The 15,730-nt window shown below is 40.0% G+C and overlaps 1 protein-coding gene across 1 annotated transcript in view; it reads left to right on the forward strand.

Moving 5' to 3' along the window:
• Window positions 1–9,015: 9,015 nt before the first annotated feature.
• The window catches only part of LOC110032840 (28 kDa heat- and acid-stable phosphoprotein), a 39,199-nt gene continuing 32,484 nt past the window's right edge, over window positions 9,016–15,730 (forward strand). Inside the window, exon 1 of the mRNA XM_020736606.1 lies at window positions 9,016–9,255. Coding sequence (XP_020592265.1) covers window positions 9,189–9,255 — 67 coding nt within the window. The 5' untranslated portion in view covers window positions 9,016–9,188. The remainder of the gene's footprint in view (window positions 9,256–15,730) is intronic.

The raw sequence follows: 15,730 nt of genomic DNA on the forward strand, positions 1-15,730 counted from the left end.
GTACCGGAGCTTGGTTCTATTTCTATTATCAGTTCTACTATAACATATTTATCTAGACCCTCTTTTTTATCCTCTTCTATTGAAGATAATAAAAGGAAAGATTTGTTTGCTTATTGTATACCTATTCTGAGTAAATATGATATGTGTGCTTCTTTTAGAAATAAAGAGAGATCTAGGGTCTGACTCTGCCGATCTATCATCACTTATCACCCACCTAAGAGGAAGGGGGTCCAAAAGGCTCCCACTGCTATGCTTCTTGTAGTTCCAACTCTGATCTGGAGGATATGGTTCTGATCCCTTAGTAGGTTGTTCACCTTAGTTGATCGTAGCTTGAAGCTCCATCGGGTTAACCCCATTGGTGGGCTCGAGTTCGATCATCAGGAGAGCCTATCCAATGATCTTCTTGACATTCTTGAGGATCTTTTTGAGGAGGATGATATCCTTGACAAGGAGCTACACAATTTTGAAATGGCAACTCGCCATGTTATGATGGTGACCACTCTTGATCAAAGATCTACTGTTGATAGCTCTGCTGCTGATCTTGATTAGGCGGTACATCCAAACCTGCTAAGGTTCAAGATGTCCCCATGATCATTCAATCCAAGGATGAACTTATCACTCTCCTCCAGGACCAAATTTTCCTTCTTACTTAGGCGGTAGCCCTTCAGGTCGATCGCATTGGGTCTGACGCAGTCACCCCTGACGCAGGCAGAGACACGTCAATAGTACATGTCATACGTATTATGCTGAGAAAGCACAATCTCATGTCATCTTTCAATGTTTCTTAACATGAGCATATTACCTCTAATTCATTCCTACAGTCATTAGTGGACGTAAAGGTTAAGGCTATCTTGGCAGCTCAACAAAGCGAATCTATTGTGAGGAAGGGTAGACCTTATCCCATGGGGTATGAGTACATTTCGTACCCTCTAAGGTGTGACCCCTCATTTCAATAGATATGATGGAGTTAGTAATCCTTAACAATATATTGTGTACTTTAAAGAGATTTGTTGTAACATTGGAAATAACAATGTGTTACTACTCTGCTTGTTCATAACCAACTTATTTGATTATGCCTTCGAGTGGTACACCGATCTGCCAAACAACATTTTTAGGACGTTTGCCAAGTTGGATGATGCATTCATTAAGCCCTTTACTGTCACCATGAGTTATTTGATGATAACCTAAAAGAAATTTGGTGAATCCGTTATAGATTTCATCATTCAATGGCAAAACTTGAGCATGATGTTGCACTCCTCATGGACAAGATCAATGAATCTATTTCTGTTTTGTTAAAAATGACTGCAATCAAAACCATTGAGGTCTTGATTAAGAAGGTGACAAGCTTGCAAGACACAGGGAGCGCCTTGGTTTTTAAAAATGCAAAAAGGCCAAAGGTAAGAAGCTCTTATAGTGGATCCTTCAAGGAAAGAAAAAGAGAGTTTAACTTTGACAACATCTGAGGGCAAATCTAAAAAGCTGTCATGACTACAGAGCAAGCTCGTCCATCTTCTCAGAAGTGAAAGGCTGAGCCCACTAAGCAAAAGTAACCCAAGGTCGACTCTTTTAAGAGAGATTACCCTTGGAACATAAACAGGGTATGCAACTTCCTTCTCCAAAGAAGAGAGCCCACTAAGCAAAAGTAACCCAAGGTCGACTCTCTTAAGAGAGATTACCCTTGGAACATCTTTAAAATCTCATTAAACAGGGTATGCAACTTCCTTCTCCAAAGAAGATTGATGATGTGGAGAAGTGTGGAGAGCCCATCCATTACTTATACCACATGTTTCTTAGTCAGGTGATAGCGGATTGCTATATGTTCAAGAACTAGATTGAAGCTCTCCACATAGCTGAGGATATTAAGATTATGAGGTAGTATTTAGAGAAGCCCCTTGAAAGAGGATTGGTCGGAGTTAGCACAACCATTCAGATTGCATTTACTACTTAGTTGTCACTGATGCACTTTATTTATGTTTATTTTCAATGTTAGCACAGAGCAGACACCTATTTCCCATTGCTCTCCTAATTACAGGTAAAGACATAGTGAAGCGAGAGGAAAGGCATTGTACCCCACTCATTTTAGAGCCAACTAAAAATCTCCTCATACTGTCAACCTCTAAGCTTCAAATAAAACACTGATAGAAGAATCCTTGTAGGTGGACAAGTCAGGAGGCTCACATGATGACAGCCAATATGACACTAATGAGGAAATCCTATGGTTACCTTCAATGATCATGGTTCCTCATTTGTCCAAGCTATCTTTTACAGAGGAGGTGCTGACTATCGATCCAATACCATGAGGGTATCACAAGGTTCTGATGGTGGCAAACACATCTACTGTTTAAGACCTCAAAACCTTTTATGTACCTTCTAAACCCAATTCTATAAACCCAGATGATACCAAAAAGGCATTTTGTTTTACAAAGTAGATTCTCATATAAAAAAAACAATGATGTAATCTATTTAAATGATGATAATAAATAAACAAAGGATATTCCTCTTTCTTATTACTATTTGCCTCTCATCTCTGAGCTTTTGGATAGAGTTGGTCTATTCATCAAGCCAAATTATGCAAGAATATGTGGCATAATAGATCCCCAAGAGACAGATGCTACTTAGGACGCGTTAAGCGGTTGGGAGATGCTAATATCCCAAATGCCTTGTACATTATGGTTTCAACATGTCATGATAGAGAGACCTTTACTTCGCATGAGGAGGAGGTTAAAGTCAAAGATGCTCCTCCTGAATTGGAGGATGGTGTTTCTTCGACCGTCGATGAGTTGATCAAGATCAACTTAAGTACTATTGACAATCCCGTCCCCTATTTTGGGTGATTGGTATGTACAAATCCCAAAAATAAAATATTATAATACATGAAATAAAAAAGGAGATTTACAACTATATCACATAATTTTTATATATTTACTTATCTATCATCTAAATTTTAACCTTTATACATTCAATATTTTAATCTAATAATTACATTAAAAATATACATTTATTTAAGATAATTGATACGACTCCAATAATTCATAATTTGACACAAATCTCAAGGAGTGACACAAATCAAGAGGCAGACTTTTGAGCAAGAAAGATTCAAATTTTGATTAAAAAACTTCCAGAGCTCTGATTTTAGCATACTTGCAGTCAAACTGACCGGCTCGACAAGATGAACTGAATGGTGCTAATATTGATCCAATCTAAACCAAATCAATCCATGATCAAACCATTACACCACTTTTGGAAGCTTTCTGCACACATATGGAAGGTCAAATAGATGTCAACTATGTTGAGTTCATGGTTAAATCGAGTGTCTCAATAAGATGAATCCAATGGTCCTAAGATTGCTATCTTTTGACATCATTAAGATACTAAAATGTCCATCAAATGCTGTTAAATCAAAAGAAGCCCTTTAAGCCATCCAGTCAACTTAGTTCTTATTCTTGCATTAATTGCACCCAAAACTCTATAAATAGAGCCTCATCCCTCTCATGAGATGGGAGGGGAGCTTAATGCTTTGAGGCTTAAGGAAAGCTTAATGCTTTGAGAAGGAGTTGACATCCTGCATTACTTCTGCCACCGTCGACCACTGCCGACCACCATCAACCACCACATATCAACCATCACCTACTCTTTATAACAAGTTCATCCACATGTCAAAATTGTAATTTAGAACAATTTTTGCTCTTTCTCGCCTATGAGACAAGAGGTCTTTGTAATCATTAACTTATAGTGGATTTTTATAATTAGGTCAGACCCCATGATTTTTTCCCTTTTTGGGTTTTCCACTCAAAAAATTATGATGTTTTTACTGGTTATTTTCTTCTATCTGAGTGTGTGTTAAATCCTTTTGTAACACTAAGATGATAATATGTTACTCTATCACTATGAATTTTCTAGGACACATCATTTTGGTGTTGTCTATGGGAGACGAAGCACTGCTCGACACTGTCTTCAACTTTGAGACATTCAGCCCCCCTTCTTTTCCCAATTATGTACATCATCCAACTAATAAAGAAACCTCCTTTGCATCTTGAAGATCATTTGTGGAGCAGTCTTTGATGTGAGGTACAACCTTCACTGCAGTATCGAAAGGTTGTTCATGTCAACGTCCCGGGCACGATTGTTGTGAGTTTGTCTTCTTGCATCATTATCATACACAAAGTCTTTCACAAATTCTTACAGGCTGGAGGGCAAACTTCACTGTAATCTTGAAAGGTTGTTTATTCAGCACACATTTTATCCAACAAAAAGATTTTGAATATCGCTCTATAGTGGGAGAAATCTCCATCGCAAATAACACTTCCTCGGTGCCCCCTCACCATACTTAAGTTATCTTCAACCAGATAAAGAAGTTAATCTCTTCAAGGCTGAATACATGGGGTGCTTTACAAGTTCGTGTGGAAAATGCCCCTCATGAGGGGCAAAAGATTCAAATGCAACAACTAATGAGTTGCCAATCATTATTCTTGAGTATGACTGCAACCATATTTCCAAGTAAACATATATTCCATTGTGACATGTATCATAGTCTCGAGAAATATAGAGCATCTCTGACACATCATTCTAAGCTTAATCAATCCTAGGGGACTTGATTTGACCTTTTCCATCACAGGCTACAGTCATTAAGCAGAAGCTTTGACTAACAGTCTAAGATAAGTAATAAATCTTTTGTGGATTTCCTTTGACTTCTTCCATAACTGGATATGGTTGTTAAGTAAAAGCTTCGACTAACAACCTAGGATATGTCAACCATCCTTAATAGATTTCATATGACTTTGTTTATTATGGGTTAATGTTGTCATGCATCTCTAGTTATGCACCCCAGGATGGGTCTTACATCCTTGATGGATTCTCCTTCAACTATGCTCCAACGCAGGCTATAGTTGTCAGCATACGTGCTTTGACTAACAACCTGTAAGAAAAGTTCTCCAACCATACCTCTAGAAGTTGAGCCCAAAAGATAAGACTCAATGGAAAGATATGGTGCCCCTGGAAGTTAATTCGAAGAGGTAAGACTCAATGGGAAGCTACCATGCTCCTAAAATTTGAGCCAAAGAGGCAAGACTCATTGGGAAGATACGGTACCCCTGAAATTCAAGCCTATGAGACAAGACTTGATGGGAAGCTACCATGCCCTTGGAAGTCGGGCCCAAGAGGCAAGACTCATTGGGAAGATACGGTACCCCTGGAAGTTAAGCCCACGAGGCAAGACACAATGAGAAGATACTATGCCTCTGAAAGACGAGCCCAAGAGGCAAGTCTCGGTGAGAAGCTATCAGTGGACGGGGTCCTCACTAAAAAGACTCTACGAGAGTAAGTGGTTTATATGGTCTCCACTTAATGATCTCAGAAGCCTATAAGCCTCAGAAGACACAGATACATGAAAGACCTTAAAAGGCTACAAGTCTCAGGAAGCATAGGTACATTAAAGTCCTCAAAATGCTACAAACCTTAGGAAGCACAGGTCTATCAAATGCCTCAGAAGGCTATAAGTCTCAAAAGACACCGACACATTTTAATCTCCTAGAAGGTATAAGCCTAAGGAAGCACAAGCCTCAAAAGATTTGCACTCAAGAGGATACAAATCTCAGAACACACAAGTTTGAAAAGGTACTTAATTCTTTTTTATAAAGTGCATGTGCTAACTTTAATTGTAGAATTTTGCACCATTGAGAAGCCACAACAACCTCAGAAGCAACATCAAGGGCGCAGAACAAACAAATCCTTGCCGTGTATAAATGTCATATTAAGCAATTAAAAGACTAAAAAGACCAATATAAACTTATGCAAGGGTCACAACAAATCAGCTCATCTTTGAGTGGAGTCGACATCGTCACACAAAAGTTCTAGCACTTCTCCTAGTCTTCAGAGGGTTTCCAGATATCACTCAACAAAAGGATGAAAATCTTCTCCTCAAAATGAAGCGGGAAAACAACAACATTTCTTCATAATTTCTAGAATGTGCAAGAGCAACACGAGAATCTCCCTCAAAATGTGCGACAATAGCGTGAAAGAAGATCCCTTACTCACTTGCTACGTAGAACGAGGACATCTTTCTGCTGCACTGCAGCTTGAAAGAAGATCTCATTGATTGCCTGCTACATAGGATGATGACAACTTTCTTCTATAACACAATGCAAAAGATCCCGTTGATCGCCTACTACGAAGAATAGGGATGACTTTCTTCTGCAGCGCAAAGCAAAAGAAGATTCTCTTACTCACCTGTTAAGTAGGAAGAGGATGACTTTCTCCTGCACCGAAAAACAAGTAAGAAAAAATCATGATTTGCACATCCCAATTCCAATTTTGCCCCCGCCGTTCCCGTTCCTTTAGATAAGGGAATACCACTCAATTTGTGTAAAAAAAAAAAACTGTAACATGTTATAATATTCATATATATTGATCATGAATTAAAATGTGTGCAACAAGTTTAAAAATTAACATCTGTACAATTTTAATAAAATTAAAACAAAAAAAGTACTAAAATATTTACATACATAACATGTATATCTTATATATTTACACCTCAAAACTTGTATATTTTCATGTATAATTCTTAAAATTTTAACATTGCACTGATAATATCACGATAAATAAATTGATATTTTTGGGCGACAAAGTTGGTTTTGCCCGAAAATAGGGGAAAACTAATACAACTCCAACAATTCATAATACGACACAAATCTCAATGCATGACACGGATCTCGAGGTAAGTTTTTGAGCAATAAGCATTCAAATTTCGATTAAGAGACATCCAAAGTTCTGATTTCAACAAACTTACAGTCAAACTGATCGACTTAATAAGACAGACTCAATGTTACGAACATTGATCCAATCTAAACCAAATCAAATCTTGATCGAACTATTACACTGCTTTTAAAAGCTTTCTACACACATATGGAAGGTCAAACAAAGTTTTGTTTCCGGCGACTTCATGGTCAAATTGAGCGTCTCAATAAGACATATCCAAGGAGCCCAAGATAGCTCACTTTTGACATCACTAAAACACTCAAATGTTCATCAAACACTGTCAGATTAAATGAAATCATCTGAACTGTCTCATCAAAGTGGGTTGTATTCCTGTATTAATTGTACACAAAACTCTATAAATAGAGCCCTATCCCTCTCATGAGAAGGGAGGAGAGCTTGAGGCTTGAGGAAAAGTTTAAAACTTTGAGAAGAAGCTGAAGTCCTGCATCACTCCTATTGTCGTCGAACATCGTTGAAAACCGTCGAATACCACCAATAAACATCGACCACCGCCTACCACCATTTATCGGCCGCCACCGATTGCTATCGATTGTAGGCAGGACTGGGACAACTTTCTCCTACACCACAACGCAAAAAAAGATCTCAGTGTTCACCTGCTACCTGAGACGAGAATGACTTTCTTCTTCTGGGAAATCCTAATCCAAGATCACCTACTAGGCAGAGATGGAGACTCTACCTCCATCCTCATATCCTAGGCTAAAAAATAACTAATATTTATGGCTAAAAGTTAATGCAATCCATTAAAATGGTAATTAAAAAAATAAAATCTATTTTAACTTTCTTGTTCTTCCGATTTCTTGTTTTTGGCCTTCCGTCCGTCGGCTTTTGGCCCTCCACTTTCTTTATTTCAAATTCATTAAAAAAAACAAGTAAGAAAAAATCATGATTTGCACATCCCAATTCCAATTTTGCCCCCGCCGTTCCCGTTCCTTTAGATAAGGGAATACCACTCAATTTGTGTAAAAAAAAAAAACTGTAACATGTTATAATATTCATATATATTGATCATGAATTAAAATGTGTGCAACAAGTTTAAAAATTAACATCTGTACAATTTTAATAAAATTAAAACAAAAAAAGTACTAAAATATTTACATACATAACATGTATATCTTATATATTTACACCTCAAAACTTGTATATTTTCATGTATAATTCTTAAAATTTTAATATTGCACTGATAATCACGATAAATAAATTGATAATATCACGATAAATAAATTAATATCACGATATAATTCTTAAAATTTTAATTTTAATATTGCCCGAAAATAGGGGAAAACTAATACAACTCCAACAATTCATAATACGACACAAATCTCAATGCATGACACGGATCTCGAGGTAAGTTTTTGAGCAATAAGCATTCAAATTTCGATTAAGAGACATCCAAAGTTCTGATTTCAACAAACTTACAGTCAAACTGATCGACTTAATAAGACAGACTCAATGTTACGAACATTGATCCAATCTAAACCAAATCAAATCTTGATCGAACTATTACACTGCTTTTAAAAGCTTTCTACACACATATGGAAGGTCAAACAAAGTTTTGTTTCCGGCGACTTCATGGTCAAATTGAGCGTCTCAATAAGACATATCCAAGGAGCCCAAGATAGCTCACTTTTGACATCACTAAAACACTCAAATGTTCATCAAACACTGTCAGATTAAATGAAATCATCTGAACTGTCTCATCAAAGTGGGTTGTATTCCTGTATTAATTGTACACAAAACTCTATAAATAGAGCCCTATCCCTCTCATGAGAGGGGAGGAGAGCTTGAGGCTTGAGGCTTGAGGAAAAGTTTAAAGCTTTGAGAAGAAGCTGAAGTCTTGCATCACTCCTATTGTCGTTGAACCTCGTTCAAAACCGTCGAATACCACCAATCAACATCGACCACCGCCTACCACCATTTATTGACCGTCACCGATTGCTATCGATTATCTCCTGCTCCTTACAACAAGTTCATCCGCACGTTGACTTTATAATTCAGAAAACTTCGTAACTCTTTCCTGCCCATGGGATAAGAGGTCTATGTAATTATCCACTTATAGTGAATTTTTATAACTGGGTCAAGCAACATGATTTTTTCTCTTTTGAATTTTCTACTTAAAAACTTTTTATCTCTACTATTTATTTTCTTCTACCAGAATATGTGCAAATTTTTGTGCAAGACTTAATTTACTATATATATATATATATATGTAAACGCAAATCCCAATTAAAAAATTACCATAATTGAACCATGAGGTGGCCCTAGTTGAACTGTTGAAGGCTAGGGAATCGGAATTGAAGTAATTTCATAGGTTTTGTGTTCGGAGTGCGTAGTATCGTCGTCGGCAACATTGAACTTCGTCGAATTACCCCCTCCTCTCGCTTCTCAGAGGTCGCCTCTGGTTGATTGTTTTGATCATGGTGAGGGGAAAATTCAAGTCGAAGCCAACGGGTCGCAGGCTGTTTTCCACGCCGGAAGAGATGGGTAAGCATCTATCTCTCTACGGCCTTCTCTGCCTACTTCTGTTTTCTAGCGATAGTTTGATTACGGATTCGTTCTAGAATGGGATTCTGATCTATACTGTTAACTAGAATTTGAAATTGGGCTCTGGTTGTTTTTGAACCTCATATGATAAAATAGAGGATTTGTGGGTGGCTTGTGGTATTAGGGTGGCTAGAAATGATGGTTTTGCTTCTGAATTCTATTTACTAAGGAGCTGTGATACCCGAGTTAACCCAAAACACAGTAGAAATGCAAATCTTGTTGCTAAAATTCAATAGGAAGGGGGGTAGAATGGCTATAGCTGGAAATAGGGAGGGGGAATGGTAGGGTGGCTGACGACTGACGCAAGGAGGCACAGGTGGAAGGGCAAAGAGCAGGAGAGGGGATTTTATGGGGGATTAGATCGAGGCAGTCAACACCTCGGAGTAAGATAAATCCGGAGCACTATCAGCCCTCGGATAAAATCACAAAAAGGGAAAACACCTCACACCCAGAGGCAGGAACCTGAAATCAGAATAAACCAAAAACTAAGATAACAACACATATATTTATAATAGACGTATAGACGGGAAAACAGAGAAGAAGGGGCAAAATCTCCCGCCCAATGAAAAGGGGGAGCAGGGAGTCGGTCCAGCTTTCTGCGGCACCGAGAGCCTTGTTCCCATTGAACCGGCTAGGTTGCTGAACCAGTAGGTCAGAAACCCCCACCCCCCTACGGGGGTTGGGAGCTTTAATCTCATTCGTCAATGATTTTTGTCTACTCCTAGTAGTCAGGTCGATCATGTTGTATGCTCCTGATAAATCAATCATGTAGGCGACTTTGTTCAAAAGAACATCTTGATAGAATAGGCATCTATCATTTTTTGGCGCAATCTGAGTCGGAAGTACACAACAACGTAGGTTCTCCCGAGCAAAATATTGAACAAGTTAATATATAATATGCTTATTCTACTTCTTGTACTTGGGCTAGATGTATCTGATAAGCAAGGCTGTAGGCGGGTCAACCTGGAACGACGTCTCTAGCAGGTTGGACCACCCTGACATGTAACCCCTCATGAGAAGCATTTTCTTCTTCTGGAGAAGGATCTGGATCTTACGGTAGAATATTCTTTTTCCTAAAGATCTTGAGGGGATTCCCACCACTACGGTTCAGCCATCGTGTTTGATCCTCTATCAGGGGGTACACCATTGAGCCGATTTTAATCCCCAAATGACTCACAATTTTCTTCTAGAAGTAACTAATAATATTCTTATCTCTGACAAGTTGGACCTCCTTCTATAGGTGCCCAATTTAGGAGGTAAGTTATATATTTGAAATGCCTGAAATACTTTTATCTGAATTCACCAGTTTCTAGTATCAACTCCTCAAGCTCATCACCGATTTGTAAATCCAAAATCAGTCCCTCTGATGTTCTTCTCAACGTCTGCTAAACAGTTGGTTAAGGCACAACATTCTCATGAAATCACTACCTTATAGAACAACTACTGTTACCTTAGCTGAGATCTCTCTCATGGGATCAACTAAAATTGATAACATCTCTTCCTCGTTGACTGCAAGTTGAGAATCCTCCCTGAAGTCTTCATCTTCTTTCAGATCAACTGTGTTGTTGCCCAATTTTTCAACAACACCCTGCTCAGTGAAACAAATCATCCCTGGTTGTGCAGTCTGATTCAACATGTTGAAACTTGTGCACTTGCAACACTTCATATTGTAGCAGATTTAGGGATGTGGATTGGTTCCACATTTTCTCCTTATTGAATCAGCTTTTCTTCTGACAGGGTCGCCTTGGGTGTGCTTCTGGGTGTATTCTGACTGTATGATTATGAGGTTGAATTTTGCCTATATGCTATGTGGGTCGCTCGGTGATGTGGTCTCTCCACTTCTGAAGCTAGATTCTACACCATCTGTCTGTTGTATGCTGGTAGGAACTGACACTTTATCTTTTGCTTTATCTTCAGATTCTTGTTCTCCCCTTCGACTCTCCCGTTCATAGCAGGGTTACCTCCCATTAGATTTCATTCTCAATGTTTGCATGCCTCCATTGAAGTTGGCGGATCACTCGTTGTATCCACTCTCTGATAGACATGGGCTTGTATCTTCTAAGTGGCATGTTATGGTTTAAGGTTGAGAGGTAAAAGAAGGTAAAAATGATTGGTTTATGGTTGCTGATTTTAAAAATCAGCAGGGGAGATATAGAGTTAGGAAAATGTGGTAGTGGAGAGGGTATTTGGCGGTAGGAAAGAAATTTTTTTGGTTATAGCTGATGCTAGTAAACTCTAGGATAGAATTAGGTTAGACTAGCTTTGATACTAATTGATACTGGAGTTACCCAAACTACAATAAAAATTTAAATCTTATTGTTGAAATTCAATAGGTTACAACGATGACACTTCAAAAACATGAATTAAACAATAACAACATAAAAAGGCACCCTAGGGTGAGGACAATGGTGCTCGGTGGTGGTTGGATAGCAGGTGGAGGGGGTTGGAAGAGTTCGGTGGTAGTACTGAAAGGTAGGATTGAGGTTACAACAGTAATTGGGATTATTGTAAGGAGTTGCAACAACAACAACAAGGTGGGAGGGGGATTGCGAGAGGCTTTGGAGGGATGCGGGCAGAAGGGATTATGGTAAGGAGAGGGGGAGGAGGGAGGAGACAGGGAAGTTGCAGCTGGACAGAGTGTTGTACGTGGAGTTACAGGTTGAGGGGAAGGTTTGGTGAGATTGCTGGAGGTTTGGGCTAGGAACGGTTGCAAGTGGGGTTATGGAATGAATCCACGGTGACGACAGGAAGGGGGCAGGGGTGGCTTACAACAATCGGAGGAAGAGGGGTAGAATGATTAGCAACTGGAAATAGGGAGTGGGGACAGTAGGGTGGCTGAGTGTTGACAGTAGGGAGGAGGCGCAAGTAGAAGGGAGGGCAGCGAGCAGTAGAGGAGATTGCACGGGGGATTAAGTCGAGGTAGTCACCACCTTAGAAAAGGTAAAACCGGTGCACTTTCTGTCCTCGGATACAACCTTAACAAGGGAAAACGCCTGAAAGCAGGAACTTGAAAGAAAAATCAACGAAAAGCTAAACCCTACAACAAGAATACACATATTTATAATAGGCATATAGACGGGAAAACAAAAAATTAGGGGGAGATTCTTGCCCAATGAAAAAGGGTAGGAGGGGGTCGGTTCAGCCTTCTGCTAGACCGAGAGCCTTCTTTTTGTTGAACCGGTAGGGCCGGTTCAGCCCCAAGCCCCCTTGTCAAGATGTATGGTAAAGGGTTTATGTTACGCCTTCTCAGCACTTGCACGCGCTGGTCCACCCTGGACTGGCTAGAAGCAGTGGAACTGGCCTACAGATGGGCTTGTCTTGGCTACAAAAGAGGGGAACGGACAGAGAGAGCCGCGGAAGAGGGAAAGGAAAGGGTGGGCTCCACTTGGGCCATAATCACCTATGCAAGGAGGAGAAATTAAAGGAGTTTGGAGGGAAAGTTTGAATGGAAAGATTTTGAAATGCTGTGAGGGGATTCTATTAGAGGGGGAACTTAGGATTTACTTTTTTTATGCTTGTTTTTGTTTGACTGCTATTTTCTTCTTTGTGTGGTGTTTCTAATGACGTCTAGGGTATGGGAGAGACGATCTATCTCTCGAAAAGTAGTTCAATCTTGTATCTTGCTTATTTTCCTTTGATTTTCATAAGAGCAACCCTTGTTTGTGTTTCTTCCATCTATCTATTGTCGTTTCGTTGTGTTTTGTTCGTTGATTTTGGTATCAAGGCGTATCAAATTGGTATCATAGCATAGATCTTGGTGGGATGGCAACAAAGAAAGTTAATGTGCTAGAAAGAGAGGTAGAGCAATTCCGATTGGGAATGAAAGAAAGGCTTCCTACCATGGAGGATAGATTTTCTTCTATTGAAAGTTGAATGAATGATGGATTTGAAGGTATTGGAGAAATGTAGGAGATCTTGAAAAAGCTTATGGAGATGCAATCCAAAGTTGTGCCAACCGCTCCAGTTGCAAACTCTAATCAATGGTTGATCAGAGAATCCTTGTTAAGATCAAAGGGGAAGAAGATTGATCGAGAAAATAACGAAGAAGAAATCATCTACCTACAAGAACGTCCCCCTAGGACTTTGAGAGGAGGGGGAGTGGAGACTTCCGATGGAGGTGGATGGGCCGAAAATTGGAGAAGGGATAGTGGAAGGGGCACAGAAGAGTATGATGGAGGAAGGAGACAATCAGGAGTGGGATGTGCCTATAACCGCAAATCGCAGGAGGGGGTTTCACCCTAGATACATGGGAAATTTTGGAGAGAGAGGAAGTTGGGGTGGAGATGCAAGGGTCAGGAAATTGAATATGCCAATCTTCGAAGGGGAGAATGTGAATGGATGGGTGTATCAGGTGGAGTGATACTTTACAATCAACAGGTGGCAACGGGATTATGCTTGGAGGAGAAGGATTTAACGTGGCTCTAGTGGATGGAGGCAAGGTATCTAATGCATTCATAGGAGGAGTTTAATGATTACTCGTTTGAGCGTTCCCAAGCCATTCGGGAAGGAGACATGCATGAGCAATTCTATGCTTTGACTTAGGAAGGAATGATTATGAAATATCGGGAGAAGTTCGAGCTCTTGTCAAGAAGGTTGAGGGGGATTTTTGCTGCATATCTGGAAGAGAATATCTTGAAAGGCCTAAAGCCTGGCATACGAGCAACCATCCGCCCCTTGAGACCGTGAGGATTGAGAGAAATGATAGAGCTTGCCTAGATGATGGAGGATAAGAAATATGTGAAGAAGACCGACAAAGGCGACAGTATCGGAGGATTCTAGAAAAGCACCGTGATAGTCACGACACCGAGGACCTAGACAGTGTTATTTTAGAAAGAGACGCCAAAGAAGAAGAGTACAGGACCCCGACCCAGGGGTAATTTCAAGCGTCTTATAGATAAAGAAGTGCTGGACAAAAGAGTCAAATGATTGTATTAACGCTATGACGAGAAATACAACATAGGACATCGTTGCAAGGAGTGCGCCCTTTAGGTTCTTTTAGTTCAGGAGGAGAATACAAACAGTGAGGAATCATAAGAGAAAGCAGCAGAAGAGGGGCATCTGTATTTGGATGTGGCGGATGTGTCCCTCAATTCTGTGGTAGGATTTACCGAAATCATACCATGATGGTGGGGATGGATCGGGGAACAACCAATTGTGGTGTTGGTGGATAGCAGTGTCACACATAATTTTTTTTCAAATCAGGTTGCAGAGACGCTAGAGTTGAAGTTGGTGACTACAAGGAGCTTCAACGTCATGATGGAGACAGAGTAGGTGGAAAAAAGTCACGGAATTTATAAAGGGCTGATTCGGACACTACATGACCTACATGTGGTAGAAGACTTCCTTTAGATTTAGGCAACACAAATGTGATTTTGGGGATGATGTGGTTGTGAACATTTGGAGAGATGAAGGTGGATTGGAAGTCTTTGACGATGGAGTTCCCAGTGGAGAGTAGGAAGGTGGTGCTGAGAGAAGATGCTAGCTTATGCAAAACCATTGTGTCGCTCAAAATCATGGTCAAGTCGATTCGGGGAATGAGACTAGGTTACTTGGTGGAATTCCAGAGCATTGAGGAGGTTCGACATTCAGAGTTTGCAGAGTTTCTGAAAGGGGTCCAACAACTTCAACAATTTACTGAGGTTTTTTAACACCCAAGCGGGTTACCTCCTCGAAGAGAACACAAGCACGCTATTACCTTGAAGGAGAGTGTTTCTCTCATTAACTTCAGACCATACGATTACCCCAAATTCAGAAAGATGAGATAGAGAAGCTGATCCGAGAGATGCTCGAGGCTGGGATTATCAGGCCTAGAGTGAGCCCTTTTTCCAGTCCCATCTTGTTGGTGAAGAAAAAAAATTGTAGTTGGAGATTCTGCGTGGACTATCATGATTTGAATAAGAAAACGGTGTTGGACAAGTTTCCTATTCCTGTGATTGATGGGTTGCCATATGAGCTTTATGAGAGTCATTTTCTCAAAAATTGATTTTAAGTCAGGGTACCATCAGATTAGGGTGAAGCCATCGGATGTGCAGAAGACAACATTCGGGACATATGCAAGCAATTATGAGTTTTAGTGATGCTGTTTGGCCTCACCAACGCCCCGACGACTTTTCAATCCCTCATTAATAGGGTTGGTTTTTCAACCCTTTCTCTGGAAATCTGCCCTGATTTTTTTAATGATATTCTGATCTACTGTCGTACGAAGACAGAGCATGTGAGCACCTGAGGGCAGTCATGGAGAGGTTGAGAGAGCACTTGTGTTATGCTAACTTAAAGAAATATTTTTTTGCATGATTACAGGTGGAGTATCTAGGATATGTGGTGACCGGAACGTGGATAGCAGTGATCAGTCCAAGATCGAGGCTATGGTTGATTGACCCTTACCAAGGAATTTGAAGGAGTTGAGAGGATTCTT

This window comes from Phalaenopsis equestris, unplaced genomic scaffold (assembly GCF_001263595.1).
Source record: "Phalaenopsis equestris unplaced genomic scaffold, ASM126359v1 Scaffold001037, whole genome shotgun sequence".
Classification (NCBI taxonomy): Eukaryota; Viridiplantae; Streptophyta; class Magnoliopsida; order Asparagales; family Orchidaceae; genus Phalaenopsis; species Phalaenopsis equestris.